This window comes from Lepidochelys kempii, chromosome 9, assembly GCF_965140265.1.
Source record: "Lepidochelys kempii isolate rLepKem1 chromosome 9, rLepKem1.hap2, whole genome shotgun sequence".
In the NCBI taxonomy this organism is placed as follows: domain Eukaryota; kingdom Metazoa; phylum Chordata; order Testudines; family Cheloniidae; genus Lepidochelys; species Lepidochelys kempii.
The window spans coordinates 48,506,071-48,526,135 of record NC_133264.1 but is presented as its reverse complement, the minus strand read 5'-3'; the positions used below and the strand labels follow the sequence as shown (position 1 = coordinate 48,526,135).

The window sequence follows — 20,065 nt, the reverse complement described above, 5'->3', positions numbered from 1 at the left end:
TGAGGTGGAGAACCACTAGGTTGGGATGAAACACATGACTGGCATCCTTCGACAAGAGATGAAGAATGGTTGGAAGCCTGAATTATGGTTGGACACACAGGTGAAGTCGGTAAAAGAACCAAGCTTGTCTTGGCCAGGTAGGCACTATTAGTATAACTTTGGCTCTGTCCTGTCTGATCCTGTTCATCAAGCTTAGTATCAGTGGCGTTGGCGCAAACACGTAGAATACATTCTTCCAAGAGAGAAGAAAGGTGTTTCCCAGGGATTGGTGGCCTATACCCACTCTTGAGCAGAAGAGAGGGCACTTCCTATTTCTGGAGGTGGCGCAGAGATCTACCATCTTTGGAATATGCTGTGGAGAACATGGGTGTCTAGCTCCCCTTCATGGTCCTGTGAGAAGTGCCTCTTGAGGACATTGGCTGTGGTGTTCTGAACACTTGGGAGGCAGACTGCTGAAATTTGGATGTGATAAGTTATGCACTAGTTCCATAGTTTCATGGCTTTGGCATATAGGGAGAGGGATCTTGCTCCTCCCTGCTGTTAATATAGAATGTACAGGATACGTTGTCCATCATGACCCTCATTGATTCACCCTTGATGAGGGGTAGGAAATGAAGGCAAACCCTCCTGACAGCCCTGATCTTCAATAGATTGATGTGGAGACTGGTTTCCTGAGTTGTCCATCTGCCCCGAGTTGTGAGGGTGCTGAGGTCGGCTCCCCATTCCAGAAGTGATGTGTCTGTTAAAGTCACTGATGAATCTCAGCGACAGAAAGGAACACCTGAACAGAGGTTGAGTTGATCTTTCCACCAGTCTAGGGACTTTTTCACTTGTAGAGGAACCATCACCTGTCTGTACAAGATGTCTCTGAACCAACCCTGGAAGCAGCAGAGGCGTAGCCTTGAGTGATTGATCACAAAGGTGTAAGGTGCCCTGTGTCCCAGGAGCTCGACAGTTCCTTATTGTGGTCCAAGGGCTCCCTTGAATTGCCTACACCAGACCTGACAAAGTTACAAATCTGTCTAAGGGAAGGTAGGGTCAGGCTGTTAATGAGTTTAGATGCACCCCTATAAACTCTATCTTCTGTACAGGGGTTAACATGGATGTTTTTACGTTAAGTTGCAGACCCAACTCCTGAAACAGAGCAAGGGCTATCTGGGTGGAAGATAGCACTGCTTCACAAGAACAGCCCTTGAGTAGCCAGTTGTTGAAGTACAGGAAGACTAGGATCGCTTTTTGTTGGAGGTAAGCAGCCACTCCCACCAAGACCTTTGAGAACACCCTTGGGACTGAGGAAAGACCAAAAGAGAGCACTTGGTACTGTACATGATCCTGGCCTATACTGAAGTGTAGGTAGCTCCTGTGTGATGGGTGAATCATTGTACAAAAATAGGTATCTTGTAGTTAGAGGGCTGATGATCAATCCCCTTTCTCTAGTGAAAGAAAAAGAGGACTTTTTACTTACCTGTAACTGGAGGTTCTTCAAGACGTGTGGTCCCTATTTGTAATCCACTGAGGCTTATAAACATGCGCCATGAGTCCAGAGCCGGAGATTTTTAAAGCAGTAGTGTCCACTGGTACGCACATGCACCCTTGCTCTGCCTTATGGTTTTGTCTGAGGCGATAAAGGGCGGGGCGGACCAACCACATTCTCAGTTCCTTCTCCACTGCAAATGAAACAGATCCGCAGTAGAGGGGAAGGAGAGCGGGACTGGAATACAGATAGGGACCACACATCTTGAAGAACCTCCAGTTATAGTTAAGTAACAGCCTCTTCTTCTTTGAACGATGGTCCCTACTGTATTCCACTGAGGGTGATTAACAACCACCACCTAGTTAGGACAAGGGTATGAGGAAGATGATGGAACTGTGAAATGGAGAACAGCCATGCCAAACGAGGCATCCGTTGCAGTCTCATACTAAGGCATAATGGGAAGAGAAGGTACGTACCGAACTTCACATGGCCCCCTACATATGTCTGTAAGTGGTACATCATGAAGCATGGCTGTAGTTGATGCTTGTGCCCTTGTGGAGTGGGTTCATACCCCAAGGGGTGGAGACAGTCCTGACAACTGATAGAGCATAATACACCCCGAAAACCACTTAGAGATCCTTTGAGTGGAGATCACTTGCCCCTTAATCTTTTCCACTAGAGCAATAGAGTCTAGGGGACTTCCTGAATTATCTCGTCCTATGCAAGTAGAAGGCCAGGATCCTGTGGACACTGAGGGAGTGAAGGTGCCGTTCTTCCGTTGAGGTGTGAGGCTTCAGAAAGAAAGCAGGTAAGTGTATGGGATGGTTGAGATGAAAGCAGGATACCACCTTTGGCAGAAACTTGGGGTGCAAGTGCAGTGAAACCTTGTCCTTATGGAATGTGGCAAAGGGGGGGGGGGGTTCTGCCATCATGGCCCCCTGTTCGCCTACCCTTCTCACGGAAGTAATAACTACCAGGAAGATGACCTTCATGGAAAGGAGAGACAGGGTGCAGTAGGCCATAGATTCAAATGATGATTTCATCAACACCAAGAGGACAAGACTGATGTCCCATTGGGGAGAAATGGGTTGAACAGGTGGATAAGTTCATAAGAGGCCCTTCCACAATGTGGTAATCAAGGGGTGTGTAAAGACAGAGTGCCCCTCCATGAAGGGTGGTGGTGGTGCAAGGCATTGATAGCAGCTATGTGCACCTTGATGGAGTTGAGAGAGAGTCCTGACGCCTTCAGGGACAGGAGGTAGTCCAGAATAAGAGGGATGTCTACATCCTCAGAGGCAAGACCCCTCTGCTGGGCCCATAAGGTGAAACATTTCCACTTGGCCCTATAGGACCACGTCACTGACTCATTTCTGCTACTTGAAATGATGTCTTGTACTGCTCTAGCGAAGATGTCCACCCAAAAACCAAACTCATAGGTGAAATGGCAAGATCAGATATCCTGATCAACAGACACCATGGTGTGTGAGGAGTTCCAGGGAAACTACCAGCAGAAGTGGGGGATGCACTGACATAGTGAAGGAGGGGAACCCAGAACTGGCAAGGCCAGAATAGGGTGATCACAATGGTCGTTGTTCTCTCCTGCTGGATCTTGTGTAGGACACATGGCAGGAGCAATAGGGGAGGAAAGGAATAATTGATCTGTTTCAACCAGTGTATGACTAGGGCATCACCTTGGGAGAGGGTGCCAACCCCTCCACCCTCACTGTGAGCAGTACTGTGGGCATTTGATGTTGGCGTTGGAAGTGAAGAGGTCTCTGGTTGGAGTCCCACAGAGGTTGAAAATGTATGCGACCATGGTGCTGTGGAGTTCCTATTCATGATCGGATACAAATTTCCTGCTGAGAGAGTCCACAATTATGTTTGGAGACCCGGGAAGATATGCTGCTGACAATGCACCAATCCCCAAAATGAACTACTTCTGCACAATGTGCTGGCGACCTCATGGCCCCTTGTTTCTTGATGCTGTAAATGGTGGTGGTGTTGTCTGACATGATGAGAACATGAAAGAAGTGAAAGGATAGGAGAAATGTACAATATGCTCTCTGCATGGCCTGAAGTTCCAGGATGTTGATGTGCATCCAGGATTCTTGAGCAGTCCAAGTCGCATGTCATGTGATTGCTCATGTGGGCACCCAATCCAGCAAGCGATGCATCAGTAAAGAGCATCATGTTCAAGGAGGACGGAAGGAACGGTATTCTGGTGCAGACTTGACCTGAGGGGAAGAGAACCTTGGGTGGTACTGTCTGTAGGAAGTCTATGGTATGGTGCGTGGGAAAATAGGCCCTCAGGAGCCACAGCTGCAGGCAGTGAAAGCGAAGACAAGTGAAGGTGATAACATACGTACAGGCCAAGAAGGGAAAGGCAACCCCTGGCAAGAACAGAAGGAATGGAGACCACCATCAATAAGTTCTTGGAGGGTCTGGAATCTGTCCTCTGGTAGATAGGCATGCACCAATACTGAATCCATGCAGGCCCCTATGAATTCTAGGGACTGAGTGAGTATCAAAGTCAATTTTTCAATATTTATGCTCACCCCCTGGGAGGAGAGGAGTATGAGCAGCACAGAGGTCGAGGCTCGAACCTCCCGTTTGGATAATGCTGCTAGCAGCCAGTCATCAAGATAAGGGAATATAAGGACACCCTGATTCCAGAGGTGGGCTGCTACCACAGAGAAAACTTTGGTGAAGATCTGTGGAGCAGTACTGAGTCGAACAGCAGAATCCTGTATTGGAAGTGTTGAGGACCTGCCATGAATATCAAGAAACATCTGTGGGTAGGATGGATAGCTACATGAAAGTAAGCATCCTGCATATCGAGAGCCATAAACCACGTCTTTTTCTAGCGAAGGTATGATGACTGCTAGGATGACCATATGAAACTTTGGCTTGAGTATGAAGTGGTTGAGACAATGGAGGTATAAGATCAGTCTCCACCTGCCTTCTTCTTGGGAACCAGGAAATACATGGACTAGAACCCTGTGCTTTGATAGGTCATAGGCATCGGTTTTATTGCTCCCCTTTCAGTAGGGAGTCCACTTCTAAGGCAAGGATACTGTCATGAGAGTGGCTTCTGAGGCAGGGCTGGGGTGGGCGACGTGGATGAGGTAGCATTGTGTACTTGATTGTATAGCCACACTGAATGACATCCAGAACCACTTGTCCATTATTATTATGCTCCAAGCTGATAAAAAGAGTGCTAGATGCCCCTGTAAGGGGGTGGGTTGGGTGTATGGCAAGAGGCAAGTTGCTTGGCGGCTCTCTAGATGCACTCAGAAATATTGCTTCTGTGAAGACTGAGTAGGAGATGCTGAAGACTATGATGATGAACAGAGAGGACGGGGCTGTTGGATCTTCTGTCGTATGCAAGGAAGCTCATAGGGCTGCTGATGGAAGAAGTGAGGAATTCTGAATTGCTCCGTCAGTGGCAGGTGGTAGAGCTTGCACTTGGCTGCTGGTGTGGAGATACCCAGCAACTGAAGAGTGGCTCTGGAACCCTTACGTGAGTGGAGGGAATTGCCTGTCTTCTGATTGAAGAGAGGAGACTTATTGAAAGGGAGGTCCTCTATGGTGTTTTATACTTTCCTTGTGAAACAAGAATGTAGTCACAATTTCCTCCTCATGACAATTCCCTTAGCCATCTTGCACGAAGCAGTGTCTGCTGCGTCCACTGCAGCCTGGAGTGCCGTCCTCAAGAACAGTTTCCCTTCCACTAAGATCGCCTAGAAGCGGGCACAATCCTGCTGAGGAAGCTTGTCTGCAAAGTCTGTCAACTTGCTGTAGGTAAGGAAGTTGTATTTAGCTAATAGAATCAAGTAATTGGAGATTTCAAATTGAAGGCTGGCAGAGGAGAAGACCTTGAAACCCAGGTCTAGTTGTTTGCCCTCCTTGTCTGCTGAGGTGGAGTGTGGGTGCTGTTGCTGGGTCTGCTCCGTCGCCACCTATATAATGAGGGAATTGGGTGGGAGGTGAGAGAACAGGAACTCAGACCCCTTCACAGGTACATAGTACCTCTTCTCTGCCCCCCTGGGGTGGGTGCGCAAGTGGCCGGAGTATGCCAGACAGTCTGGGCTGGTTGCAGAATGGCATCAGTTGGTAGAGCCACTCTGGTCAGTAATGAGGCATGCAAGATGTCAAGCAGCTGGTGTTGTTTTTCCTATACTTCCTCCAGTGGGATGTGGAGGTGTTCAGCCACTCTGCTTAAAAGGTCCTGGAACTGGCGGTAGTAATCTGATGGTGAGGAGGGAGCCGAAGACACTGCAATATTCAAGGCTGACAAAGAGAAACTCTCTGGTTCCAGTGGTATCATTGGAGTTAGGCTCCAATGCGTGAACGCGTACTCAATAACAGTTGAAGAAACCAGATGGGGGACTCCTCACAAGCTGAGTGGGAAGGTTCCGAATGCGGATACTGGGGTCAGGTCCCCCAGTACAGCTAACAAGGTGGATCCAATAGTTGCTGCGGAAGGCCCCCAGAAGTGGGGTACCAATGATTCCTTTGCTGGAGAAAGGGAGAGCACTGCCAGTGAGTCGGCGGTACCTTCAGATAGTTATATTGACGGTACAGGAGGGGCAGATCCTGTGCTTTATCTGAGTCCTCCGATGCTGAAAGTCAGAGCCTGGTTCCAACGGTGGTACCTTCAGAAACATTGGAACTGCAGGAGGTGTAAGGGAGCAGGAAGGAACATGATCTTGACAGCATACCCCCTTAAGTGGCGACTGAACCTGAAGACATGGAGACATCACCTCCTCCAAGACAAAGAGTTCATGAGGCTCAGGAGCCAACTCAAATGTCAGTGGTACACGCTCTGCAGTCAGAACTGGAGCTGGAACGGAGGACTGAGGGTTCCCTTGACTTTAGTGGTGCGGATCTGGAAGGGATGTATGACTTGGTGGACAGAATTGGTGGGTCCGGCATTGTGTGTGACTCCATGGCTGGAAATTGTGGACAGTGCAGTTTCCTTTTTGGGCCTGGAGGAAGATTTACTGCCATGCTTTCTTGCCTCATGACTAGGCCCCAGCATGGGATCCCATAGCACTGGTACCAGTGAAACCAGACTGGGTCTCTGTGGTATGAGGTGTGCTCCTAGATCGCTCAGGCCGTTGTACGGGGATGGGGGGAGTGGGGAAGGTTTCCCCGGCCTGGATTCTACTGTGGCCTCATGGTGACCACCATGAGGTGCTCCTTGAGGTACAAACTGACCTTCCCAGGTGTGGAAGGAGTGGCTTGGGAAGGAGAGGAAGATACTGCACCCGGATGCAATGTGGGCTTCTCCCAAGCAGTAAAGGCAGTGTTGGTGCTCATCACTGATGGAGAACAAGCAAGGGCCAGAGGCACAGATCTTGAACCCCAGCATCTTCAGCATAATCCAATACCCAGGTATGTGTGCTGGGAAGGGCGATGGGGAAAGCAGACCGGTAAACAGCATCCTGAAGTCTGTAAAAATCCTAAAAACTACTACTAACATTAAACTACTGCAAAAACAACAAAAATACTAACTATATACAAGCATAAAACAGTCTTTTTTCTGTGTTTTAGAAAGAGCATCACAAGAGACAAGAGAACAGCAGAGGCTCCGACTCGGGCCATGCGGCAGAGATAAGGAACTGAGGCCACAGTCGGTTCGCCCCACCCTTTATCACCTCTGACAAAAGTATGAGATGGAGCAAGGGTGCATGAACGGACCAACAGACCCTAATAACCCATTTGCCTGTAGTGATCCTCCCCCAAGCATGCTGGAAATAGGCAAAGTTCTTCCAAAGAGGGGGGAAGAAGGGCCAATGGGAGCAGCTGTAAAATTAGATGTGAGGGAGGATTCAAACTCCTGACCAACCCATCTAAACTGTTGCTTCAAAGATGATTGGGTGGTTGTGGAGGGTAGTTGGGCAGCCCTCTTTCTATGAAATCTGTGTCTTTTCCTTGGTGGTTCGGAAGCTCTATGGAATCCAGAAAATCCAGGACACAATCTCTGGGAAGTCTGTGACTTACTAAACCTTTTCTTATTTGTAGATGTATATATACCCAGGGATTGTAAAGTAGCCCTAGAATCCTTCAGCATGTCCAAGGACTCATCTGTGGTCCCTGAGAAAAGCTTATAACCATCAAAGGGGATGTCCTCCAAAGTGTTCTGTACTTCTCTCTGAAACTCCAAGAGTTGGAGCCATGATGCCCTGCACATAACTCCATCATGGAGATGGACCTGGCAGCAGTGTCCGCAGCATCTAAGGATGCTTGAAGAGCAGTTCTGGCCAATAATTCACCTTCAGAGATGATGGACTGGAACTGCTCCCTATATTCCTGTGTCAGATGTTCAATAAAAGCTGTGAATTTGTAAAATTATATTTGGCCATGACTGCCTGATAATTCACGATCCTGAATTGTAGGATTGCTGATGCATAGGACTTTTGTCCAAAGAGATCCAGTCTTTTCCAGTCTTTGTCATATACAGTGGACTTAGAGAAGTGCTGCCTACCTTGCTCGTTTACTGCATCCACCAATAGGGAGTCAAGTGGAGGGTGGAAGAACAAAAAATCAGAATCCTTGGAGGGACATAATATATCTTATCCACCTGTTTACACAATGGTGGAATAATAGCAGGTGTCTGCCGTACAGTTTCAGCTAGATCTAGGAGTGCCTCACTGTTTGGTAATGCCACTCTAAAGGGTGTTGCTGACTGCAGGATATCCAACAGTTTGTGCTATGAATCCTTGAACTCTTCACGTAGAATTTGAAGAGAGTCAGCTACCCTCTTTATGAAACCTTAAAATTGCTGAAAATCATCAACCATGGATGATGGTGGAGGCAACTGCTTCAACTGAAGAGGATGAAATAGGTATTTGAGGGATGGTCTCCTTATGTGCCCTGGCTTCTTGTTTCTCAAACATCTCCTCCTGTAGTCTTGAGGGGGCTGGCTGGGGAGGAGATAACTCTGGCCTCCCTATAAGATGGTACTGGTGGTCAGGCCAATTGTTTCCAATAGGCAGCCCTGGGATCCAAGTATGGCCATGGCGAGACCCATGTGGAAGGGGGGATGGCATATAGGGTTGGTTCCACCATGGCTTGATAATGATCTTCCCTGTGACTGTCAGAGAGTAGGTTCCTGAAGGGATATGCTGGAGAACCCTGAACAGAAATAGAGGAGACTAACTGGAAGTCTCCTTCATCCTCCTCCATCTCATTCAAAGGAGGAGCACTCACAGAAAGTGGTGGAGAGTCCTGCATTACCAGAGGAAGGTGGTCAGGAGATTGAGGTCCTGCTACCGAGAGACACATGGTAACTACAAAGAGCAGGGACTCTGGTTCATCTGTTTTAGAGAGATCCTTTGTATCTTGTACCTGAATTCTTGTGGTACTGAGTAGGAGATCACTACTGATGCAGTAGCCGAGCACACAGTTGCTGAAGTTGATGGTACCATTGATGGAGAGTGTACTGAAGTAGAAGCTGATGGTGTCTGGCACCAATGCTTGCTTGGTGACGAATACATAGGTACCAACAGCTGGTCTGAACTTGATGATGCCAATCCAGAATGCCTATGTTTGCCCTCCTTGCTGGTAGAGGATACCGAGGCCCTATAGAAGCCGTGTCTCTCCTTTAAGTTTTGGGACTTCACCACCTCCACAATACCAGAAGAGGAGTCCTTCAACTCAGTGGTATCAAGTCAAGAGGTTGAGGCTTTGGAGACTGTAAATCTCTCTGTAGAACTCTCCTGGGCTTTTTCAGAGCTGGCTCCTTAATGTGAGAGTCTGCGCTCCTCTTTTTAGAAGTCTTCAATGAAGCCTCCAAAGTCTTTACCTTATTAGGGGAAGCCTGCGCTGAGGTTGAAAGGGCACTGGATCAGTCCAGAGACAGGTATGTGGAGAGGTGTCTCCTGGCCTGACTCAAAAGCTGACCGAAGGTAGTGTTCCATCATCAATAGTGTGAGTTTAATCTGCCTGTTCTTCCTTGCCCTGGACTTGAGGGCCAGGCAGAGGTTGCAATTCTTTGAGACGTGGGACTCCCCCAACAAACAGACACACTTAGAGTGGCTGTCCTTACAGGTATAACCTCTCGGCAGGAGAGGCAGCATTTGAAGCCTGGCGACAAAGGCATGCCCTGCTAGGAAAAACAAGCCTCCTGAAGGGAAAAGAGAGGAGAGAAAAAACAGTCCTCTCAATGCTTATTTAACTAATATAACTGTACTAACAACTGACAATACTAACTATCTTAACTATAGAAAAATAAAAAAGCCAAGGTATGCTCAAGATGCACAACTAAGGCTCTGTCTCAGGCTGAGGGGATTGAGAACTGTATAGCCTTGGTGTCTGGTACCAGGAGGCATAGGGTGCATGCACGAGTCGAACAGACGCTGCTAACTGAAAATCCCTGATCAAGGGCTCAAGAGGTGCATGCGCGAAGTGGAGCACTCATAGGGATGCTACTCGAAGCATTAAACCTTACAACGACCCTCCAGGACAGGCAACTGGTAATAGCTTCATTTTACAATAGGGCAAGCAAGTATAGAGAGGTCTTGTGACTTGCTCAAGGTTTCACAGTAAATCACCACGAATGCTGGGAACAGAACCCAAAACTGATTCCCAGGACTGAGCATTAAGGGCTTGATCTTGTAAGGTGCTGGGCACTCTGGCCCCAACCAGCAAAGCACGTCAGCAAATGATTATGCATATGAGTGGTCCTACTAACTTTGGTGGGAGTACTCTTATGCTTAAAGTGGTTTGATAGATACGGCCAGAGAGATCAATGTCTTGCAGAGCTGAGTGCCAAACCTTAGCCCACCCTCCCTCTGCTGATGCACATCATAACTTCATAAAGCTGTTAGTGTGCTTTTATTAAAAAAGATAAAATGTTGTACAAACCCTAATAAAATAGCAACTACACAGAGCAGGGTTAAGTCCATCATTAACGGATTCATTGATTCAATTACTCATCATGAAGAGGATCTTTGGTGGTTTGAACACTTACACTGCATGCCTTACACCACTTCTCCCTTTCATGTAGTTCATTCCTGTCCTGTCCTTTCGATTTAAATCTTCTAGCTTCTGCTGGCCCAACCAAGATATCTGCATCTGGGGACTAACACATAGAGAGCAGCGTTACTAACTCAGTCACAGCACTGATTTTGTATTTATGATTTTTAGATGCCACATCAGTAAATTCCTTCTCAGGCCAACTTCAAGACAGGAGGAACCGGGCATATACTCTGGTGGCTTTGCACTACACTGGCAAAACAAAGTTCCTGTAAACTCAGTTTCATTGGCTAGTATGGCCTGGCTGCTTTGCTCCAGAATGACAAAGCAGCCAGAGCATACCAGTGAATCTGCCTATAAAAGTTAAAACAAACAAACGAAATGTATGGTTGATATTACATATCTTCAAAGTACTAGAAATATCATATAGTAGCATTCTCAAAGTTTCTTGTTCAATGTTCATGTATGAACTTTTAAATTAAGATAACCAAGGAAATTCCAAGACAAACTAAAAAAGCTGGAGTTAAGATCAGTAATTTCGGGTAAAATAAGTTACAGGCATGTTATAATTATCCCCCAAACAAGCATTATAAGCTTAGGAAAAGAGCTTTTAAGTTAAACTTAAAAGAAATTCAAACATTTTTCAAGTTATGAAAATGCACGGTTAGGGGACCCAAATAACCTTAACTCTGCCTTGTGGTGGTGAAAAAAAGAAAAGAAAAATTCCATGTCTTTAAAAATCAGTTAAAACTAATTGAGGGCCACAGACACTAAAATGCCTTAAAATAATCATATTGTTATTGCATTGGATAATTTCAGCATCCTTGTAATATATTTCCCTCCTAAATTATGGCTATGCCCTTTCTACCTTTGTTTTAACAGATTTTTTTCCTGAGAATCTAAAAAATGATATTATTGACACAATTTATACTAGGCTACCCATGGAACTACCAGCTAAAAGATTTTCCCCCCTAAACTATATGCTGCAAATGTAAAACCACAAATATGTTGTATAACTGCTACTGCTATCCCAACTGTTTTGTTTAGCATGTGTTTCTTGTTCAGCACAATACATTTGAGCCTAACATCTTGGTACATACTTGTGTAAAAAATCTTGTTCAGATCCATGTTCTGACTCATGCTCTTGAATCTGCTCTCCCATTTGTCTAGTGTTCTCTCTCAATACAGTTGAAGTGAGCTGTGGTGTTTGCAGAGCCCCTGGTGTTTGAATGGTGTCGTTCCTGTTTAGCCATGAGCCTTCCAGACTCTCATCTATAAAAAGAAAAATTACATTTAGCTAGTTATTTGAGATAGTGAATTTATTCAGCACAATATTATTATGATTAATAACTTATTCAGGCCAACTTTTAAACAGGATATTTATTGGCGGCACATATTGCATAAAGTATAAGCTTTAGAACGCATATACAGTACTAATTCAGGATTTGAATTTATGTATTCATCCACTGGTACATTTTGATACAGCTCCCTACCTCAGTTAGAGCAAATTCTGCAAAACTGGAAATTTACAAATTCAGTATTTTACACTATAAATAGGTAACTGGGTGATGGATCAATTTGGATTAATCTCCAAGAAGTTTAATTTCCAGCTCTAATTTAATTCTGTATTAGTACTGAGGAGGAAGGATCCCAACTCCTTATGCCAAAGAAGGATTAGGAACAGGATCCACCCCCCTTCTTTGAACTACCAGGTATTCCCAACAACATTTCAACCTCAAAGCAAGTATATCTAATAAACAATAATAATAATCAACCATAAATATTTGTATTGCAGCGGTGCCTAGAGAACCACGTGCTGAACATACACATAGCAAAGATGGTTCCCACCCTAAAGAGCTTACAATCTATTTAGAACATGAGACACAACATGTGGATATAACAAACAGATGACGGGGAGCACAAGATAAGGATGGAGATCTGGCCAAGGATGGGTCATCAGAGACTTTGGTGGGAGTGGAGTGAGCAGAAGCTAGAAAGGAGAGTCTCTGTTTACAATGGAAGTGGAGGAAAAGAACTCCAGGCAGCAATTGCAGACAGAGCGTTCAATGAGCCTACAGATGAAGGGAAGAAGGGAAATGGGGTGGTAGCTGGAGATGCAACCAGAATCAACCATGAGTTCTTTTAACGTGGGGGACACAAAAGGATGCTTGCTTGTACTGCAAAGAGAATGAACCACAGGGAACGGAGAGGTTGAGAAGAAAGATGAGGGAGCTGATGATGGCGTGGGCAAGGGAGATCAGAAAATGGGATAAGGTTGCTGAGGCAGCCGGAGGGATTAGAGGAGAACAGACAAGAGATCTCAGTTTCACTGATGGCAGAAAGGAGAAGTAAGCAATGAGAGGAATTAGGAAAGGAGGGCGGGGAAGGGAGATCCCACTGGATTTTGTCATTTTTCTCATGCCTTTTTCTTTTTGGGCTTAACTGTTGCCTGCTTGTTCTTGAATTTACCCTAACACAAATGCCCCTGAAGCACCCCTGCCATTCAAATTTATCTTTTCAGTTCCTCCTTTGTGCTTGATTTCCTTTGGGGACGAAGTAATGCCAGTGGAAATCCATATAGAAGGCAGATTTGTGTCGAGTATCAGCCATATATAGACTCTGGACCAGACTGTTGGCTGAGCCTGTCCCAGATCTGGCTGAGCTCCCCCTGTTGGATACTCACCAGACTGCTGTGAGGAGATCCAAACTGAATCCCTGTGTTCTTTAAGCCTCCAGAGCCTGAACAGACTCCAGGCACTGCCCCTGGCTGGGATCCTCTAACACATCCTGAGCAGAGACCTCACAGTCCAACTGCCTAATCACTGGCAGAGGCCACTGGATCCAATCTGCTGCCCTAGGCAAAACATCAGTGTGCCGCCCCTACCACCTCCTTAAAAGTTAGCCTTGGACCCCTAGTGTCTTCCCTGATGCTACAACCCGCACCCCCAAACTTCAAGCAGCTGGATTGGAGAGTGACAAGGCAGACCCCAATGTGTGCCCTTTCCAGGTGGGTTGGCACCAGGTGCCCAGGGCTCTAAAGGGGAGCAAAAGCCCTGCTCAGCCACAGAGGGACATGGACATCAGCAGGGGACAGCTCCCAGCCCATTGAACCCAGGTGAATGGGCAGCATGGATGCCCATCCCTCTAGCACAGGAGTTGGGAGGCTCCTTCCCACCGGGTAGAGTCAGGCACCTTGGCCCCCACACACTGGGCCAGCCAACAGCAGGCTGCCCCAGCCCAGTCCTGCCCTTTGTCCCCTGCACTCCACACCCACCATCCTGCAACCCCACTCACCAGCCACTGCATCTTCACCCCATCGCAGCCCACAACCCCTGCCTGGTCTTGGTCCTCAACAACTTTTCTGGCTCATTAACCCTAGAATTGGATCCTAGTATTCAATACCTCAATCCTGAATCTTGTGGCAACCTGCTATTAGTCAATTGTTATGATAAAATTGGCTCGTTATTTCTACTCTTTCTTGTTTGTCTCTTGACCAGTTTCTAATTCATGAAATAAATTTCTCATCTGCCTACTTATTTCCTTAATAGAATCTTCCTAGGGACTTTGGCAAAGACCTTTTGAGAGTCCAAACAAATTATATCAAGCTGGTTCTCCTTTACCCACCATTTTGCTAATGAGATGCTCAAAGAACTCTATTAAACTAGTGGGACATGATTTTCCTTTGCAGAAGCTTTGCTAGTTAGTCCCTACCATATCACAGTTATTTAGGTGTTTTATTCTATCTTTAACTATTCTTTCAACGAGTTCACCAGATACTACAGTAAGTCTTGTAAGTCTGGAATTCCCAGTATCATCTCAAGAACTTTCTTTTAAAGACAGGTAAAACACTGGCTACCCTCCAATGTTCTGGCATAACTGCTGATTTTATTGACGGTCTGCATATTTTTGTTTACAGAAGAGCCACTTCATTCCTAAATTCTTAAAACATTTCCTGCAACACATCTGTTCAAATTAAATTCAGGGTATCTCTGCTATACAGTATTTACTAAGCTGGAAGCCAAGATGGGAAAAAATAATGAAAAGTGCAGGACTTAGACAATACTATCCAGTTATCTAAAAACTGCACCTCTGAATAATGGAATCATGTTATAAAACAACTGCAGTAAATGGAATCCTTAGAAAATCAAGTAAGGTTCAGAAATGTCAGACTGCTGGCTGTCCTTGCAGGAAGAAGGGCGTCTGAATGTAGATGTAAAATCTCTTATCTACTTGGAACAGTCTACCATATTTCATAAGTAAAGCCCATAAAACCTTTAAAAGAGGAATCATCATAGTGGCATTTGATCAGAGGGAAGGAAACAGATTTCTGTTTGTTACATGTACTATAAAAGAAAAAGAACTTAAAGGGGCCAAACTGCTATTGTTCTTGATCTCAGTCCAGCCACACAGGAGAAAGGACTTGGCAATTCTGAAAATATTTGTAGACAATGGAGTTGATGCCTCCATCCTTATGATATATATATATGATATATATATCCTGAGATTAGACATCAGTGACCACATTATTTATCAGTTTGGGTATCCCAGACATTTCTTCAGGCAACAATCAGAAACACAGCATACGATATTAACTTCCTCCCTTTGTTGACATATTCTTTTCTTTCTCTCCTAACTGAGAAAGATAATGTATCTATGTTTTTGGCCACACAGCATTCTTTCACAGTGTAACCTTACTAGATCTCTGTTCAATCTATTTTCTCTTGTGGATTGTAAACTCCTGGGAGCGGGGACTGACTTTTTGTTACGTTTGTTTGTATAGTGCCTGCTACACTGGGGTCCTACTGTGACCATATCCTAGCTGCTACTCAATGCAAATAACACTGATACAAATACTAATGGTATAAGTCTGGTTAAATGATTTATCGCTACTCCTATTTAACATCTGTGTATAACCTTTTAAGGTTACAGGGAGATGCCATGGGATGCAATGACCACCACAAGTTGATGAGACACAGCTTTATGTATCCTTTTCAAACAGTGCAGTCACTACTTTCTCATAGATAACAATGTCTGGGTGAGACTGGAGCACACATGAAGATCAGATGGCTTAAAATAAACTTAGGAGAATATGAAGTAATGCAAACTGGAATTTCTTGGAGAAGCTAGTAAGCACATGCTCTCCAGCAGCTAAGATAGCATGCAGTTTTGCTGGTCACTTCACTTACCCTCTGGTGGGAAGATTCTGTCCACATCTCTTGGACAAAGACTTGGTCACAGCAGTTAACCAAGTATTTGTCACCCACAGGCTACATTATTGCACTTCTCTCTATTTCAGTCTAAAGAAGAAATTAATGAAATTACAACTGCAACAGAACAGAGCTACCTGTCTCTTAAGTGAAATGAGCCAAAAAACAGCCTGCCCTGGCTCTGCATGTACAACTGCATCCTGATGAAGCTTCTAGTACTAAGATTATAAAGTCTTCATTGGGATAGGCCCATGCTGATTCCACAGATGGCTTTTCCTTCAAGAACAGCAGCACACATCAGAAATGCTACACTTACCAGGACCCAGAACCATCTCAACAACAGGCCCAAGACTCTGGAATACTCCACCAAGAGAAAACAAACAGCCCCACAAACCACCCTCTTGAGGTCACACTATAAACCACACTTCTTTGCCCTAACATTCCCTAAAGAAACAAACAGAAGAAAATTCGGAGCACAAAAAAGTACCAGACCAAGATTAATCTTAGAGCAAAACAGAGAATTATCAGCAAGCTCATAGCTCTCCTACAACTGACAGACCAGGCAGATACTGGGCCTGAGCCTCTTCTGTGCTCAGTAGAAAATGTGTGTGTGGGTGGGAGGGGAAAGGGGGGCAGGGGGAGCATAAGTAAGTCAGGTATGGCTCCCTGATTTCCTGCTGCAGCTCTAGCCCCAGCACAGTTTGGAGCAACTTGGAGGATGCTCTATTTTGCACCCGTTATTAATGGCCCTGGTAACACTGTCCACCAGTTAAGCACAGTCAGAGTGCAATTAGCTGTTGCTGCTCCTCCTTCTGTTGATACACACATCCCGTTCACTAATGACCACAGAGAGAGTGTTGTAGGTGATGGCTATGGTGTTCTATGCAAAGAATCCCTATAAGGGGAATTAGAACTGAATCCATCTCCTTTGTGGTAGTGAAAACAGAACAGGAAAGACCAGAGAATCTGGCTTACTAAGTTTTTAATCAGTATGCAGCACTTAGATAGTACAGTGATATATCCTACTTAAACATCTATAGACAGAGTCATAGTCATTCCTTATTTTCAGGGAAAAGGGAGGACTTGATTCCATACTGGATTTTAGATTATTACATCTGAAGATTCTAGTTCTTAACTGTGACTCTAGGTTCTCCCATTCCTTTATTAACTGCTTATAAGGGTTCAGTGCTACCAGTGCCAAATGCCAATGTCTAATTTCAAATGTCAACCAAATGATCCCATGGAAAATACATCAGATTTTCTGTGGGCAATTACTGCTATTACTATTGACTATCATCGTTATGTCTTTCCATAGTTCTGAGAGAGTTTACAAGTTGTCTAGCACCATATAAAACGGTTTCTTACCTTTACTGTAACTGTCCTTTGAGATATGGGTGCAGACGTGTATTCCACTCCAGTATATGCACACTCAGCATGCTAAAGCTGAACAACTTTGCTTAGTAGTACCCATAAGGGCAGTGCATGCACCTTTTAGCCCCTTGTAAACCCTAGCATGGCTATTTAAGGACAGTGCCTCCCTGGCCCCCCTCAGTTCCCTTGCACACAGGATCCGAGACTGGAGACTCCAATACAGAGAGGACGGCAGTACTATCCCTACTGTAAAGAGATTTTGGTAGTGTCCCCTGCAACTAAAAGATCCACATCTTCTTGTGACTTGAACTTGGTAATTACATGTCCTATGAAATCACCATTTGAGCCTTAGGGGAAGGTTCCATGCATCATGTATCTATAAAAAATTGCTCTCACTCACTGAGTTTCATCAAGATCGATCCATTAATTTACCAGTGTTTTGTTTAGGCCTCATATTTTACCAGAAGAGGCTAGGCTGCCTAGCCTAGGGGTCAAATCCTCAGCTATACCTCAAGGGCTTTCTGCCTCCTTTCATCCTTCCTGGTCCTCAAGGCTGCTGGGGGTTGATTCAATTATTGATGAAACATAGAGAAGTTTCAGGGCTGCTCTAAATAGGGTCAGCTTGTAATGATTTTCTTCTGCCCTAGCATGCTCCCAATGAATTTTTAGACCTTGTCTTCACTACCGGAGTAAGTCGACCTAAGTTACGCAACTCCATCTACGTGATAACATAGCTGGAGTCCACATGGTTTAGATCGACTTACTGCGGTGTCTACACCACACTGCGTCGATGGGAGAGCATCTCCTGTCAATTTACCTTACTCTTCTCATTCCAGTGGAGTACCAGAGTCGACAGGTCTGGTCTGCAGTCAATTTAGCGGGTCTTCCCTAGACCCGTTAAAATCGATCCCTGGTGTATCGATTGCAGCAGCATCGATCCCCAGTAAGTGAAGACATGCCCTCAGTAGCAATTTAGAAAGGATTAAGCTTTTTTGTAAATCCTCTAGATAATTTCTGAATATAGAAACTAACACAGAGGTAACTAATTTCTACTCAGACTTTGACTGAAAACCTGCAATGACTTTGCAAGAGTGTCTGTACCTGAAGGTTTTAAAACTCATTTAATCTATATAAAAGTTGCCTTCAGAGCAGGACTCAGAAATGTCTCTAAGTGAAGATCAAGGCACAGCAATACTCTGTCGATTTTGTCTTTAGGTTTGATGCCCACTTTGGGAAAGCAGTCCTGCAAGCGTTGCTTAGGAGGGGATAAGGTTACTATTGTTTGACTTCTTGACTTCTCTGACTTCCCACTTGACTTCTCTGTTTCTTTGGAGTCTTACAATGGTACTTAGAGTAGGTGGAGACAAGGAATGGATGGAGCTCGGGATGTTGGCTCTCTATACGCCATTATGTATGAACATGTGGATCCTTTACGAAGCATGTGCAAGGTTGCAATGGACACTGTTTTCTAGATGGCTCTGTAACAAGGATGAATGTGCATCCGACAAATGTGGCCCAATATAGACCATCACCTCCAAGAACTAGATACTAGTAAGTCACCTTTCTCTGAAGCTTTACTAATTTTTATATTTTTCCTTTTTATCATTTTTCCTGTGTTTTTGCCAAAATGTCAGGCTATGTCAGAATTTAGCACTTGGGTTTGTGTGGCAACGCTAGTGAGAGAATGTAATTTCCCGATCGGAACACAAATTAGAAAAACAGAAATCAGAGGGGGAACAAATAGTAGGGCTAACATGTACCTTTGTAATCATATCCTATCTCCACGCTAAGACCAAATGCTTTTAATGGATCTGGATCTGCAAATCTCAGCATATATCCTCAAGAGTGGGGATCTGTGTAAACGATTTCATAAAGAAAAAGAAAAATCTACCGGAATTTGTAAAACAAGATTTTTGTTATCTATGCAGTGTGTATGTGTATATTTCAGTGTCAACTCCAAAGCCAGACAGAACTCATGAAAGAAAAGGGTTAATTAATGTAATGTATTAATTAATGCATAATGTAAAGCCATACATACCCTCCACCCTTTTTTTGTGAAGTGGAGGTCGTCCTTTCTTATTCCTCACTGAAGATGCTTTGCTGCTACTACTTCCGCTGTTCACAGACATCCTGTCATCTTCACCCCCAGTAACTAGTGAATTTCTATAGGAAATCAGTGGAAGCCATACATCTTCCCGCCTTTCCATCATCTGTTCTGTCAGGAACTTCTCCAAGTATGAATGACTGTGAAAACAGAAGACAATGTCTAAAATAACAACTTTGTGTGCATCATTTCCCCTCTGCCCAATCCTTAAGGGGCCCTCTTCACACTTTTATCTTGAGGCCTTGAAGATCTCCCATGCTGTTTCTTCCTATTTTAATCATACAAATACATGCTGGCAAGGCACCATCTTTCTGACTGAAGATGACTCAATGAAATTCCCTTCAGAACTAGTTAAAACAGCTGCTTAACTGTCTACAAATATTCCCTGAGGAACAATGCAAAGTGCTCTTTCCCCCATAACACACCCATAGTGGTCTGAAATAATTTACTACATTTATACTATACCTGAATGGTATTTCTCGTCTCAATCCCCAATACAATCAACATACATATTCCATCCATGTAAACAGATGGATTTAACTTGGCAATATTCCAAGCACTGGCATACTTTTTTCAGAGGAACAGTGAGAGAATTATTTTGTCAAATACAACCAATTATTTTGAAATTAAAGATATGGATGATCTGTAAGCACTGGAGCCCAATTGTTCCGGCAGGAGTTCATATATACTTGCCATACTTTTGGAAAAAAACTGAGGGTCTATTCTCCAAATTAGATCTCCACCAACCACAAGTTTTTGTGTATATTCTGGTGAATTTCGGGCTTTTTTTGTCGTTTGTCTTTTTCAATTATTTAACCATACAATCTAAAACAGCCAGTCAGATTAATATGATAATCCATACAAAAACTATGTTAAAAAAGTATTGTTACGCTTGTGAAGTCAAGTACTCAAAAGTTAGGAAATCTC

General features: G+C 44.6%; 1 protein-coding gene across 9 annotated transcripts in view; it reads right to left on the bottom strand.

The window, feature by feature from the left end:
- Positions 1–20,065, bottom strand: part of STAG1 (STAG1 cohesin complex component) — a 380,157-nt gene that overhangs the window by 5,769 nt on the left and 354,323 nt on the right. For 8 of the 9 annotated variants that reach the window (XM_073360216.1, XM_073360223.1, XM_073360219.1 and 5 more), the window contains 3 exons: positions 19,073–19,278; positions 11,557–11,728; positions 10,452–10,562 (listed from right to left, as the gene is read on the bottom strand). In XM_073360216.1, the coding sequence (XP_073216317.1) occupies positions 10,452–10,562; positions 11,557–11,728; positions 19,073–19,278 (489 nt within the window). Of the gene's footprint in view, positions 1–10,451; positions 10,563–11,556; positions 11,729–18,796; positions 18,888–19,072; positions 19,279–20,065 lie in introns of those variants that run through there. The other variant, XM_073360224.1, reaches the window with a different exon arrangement.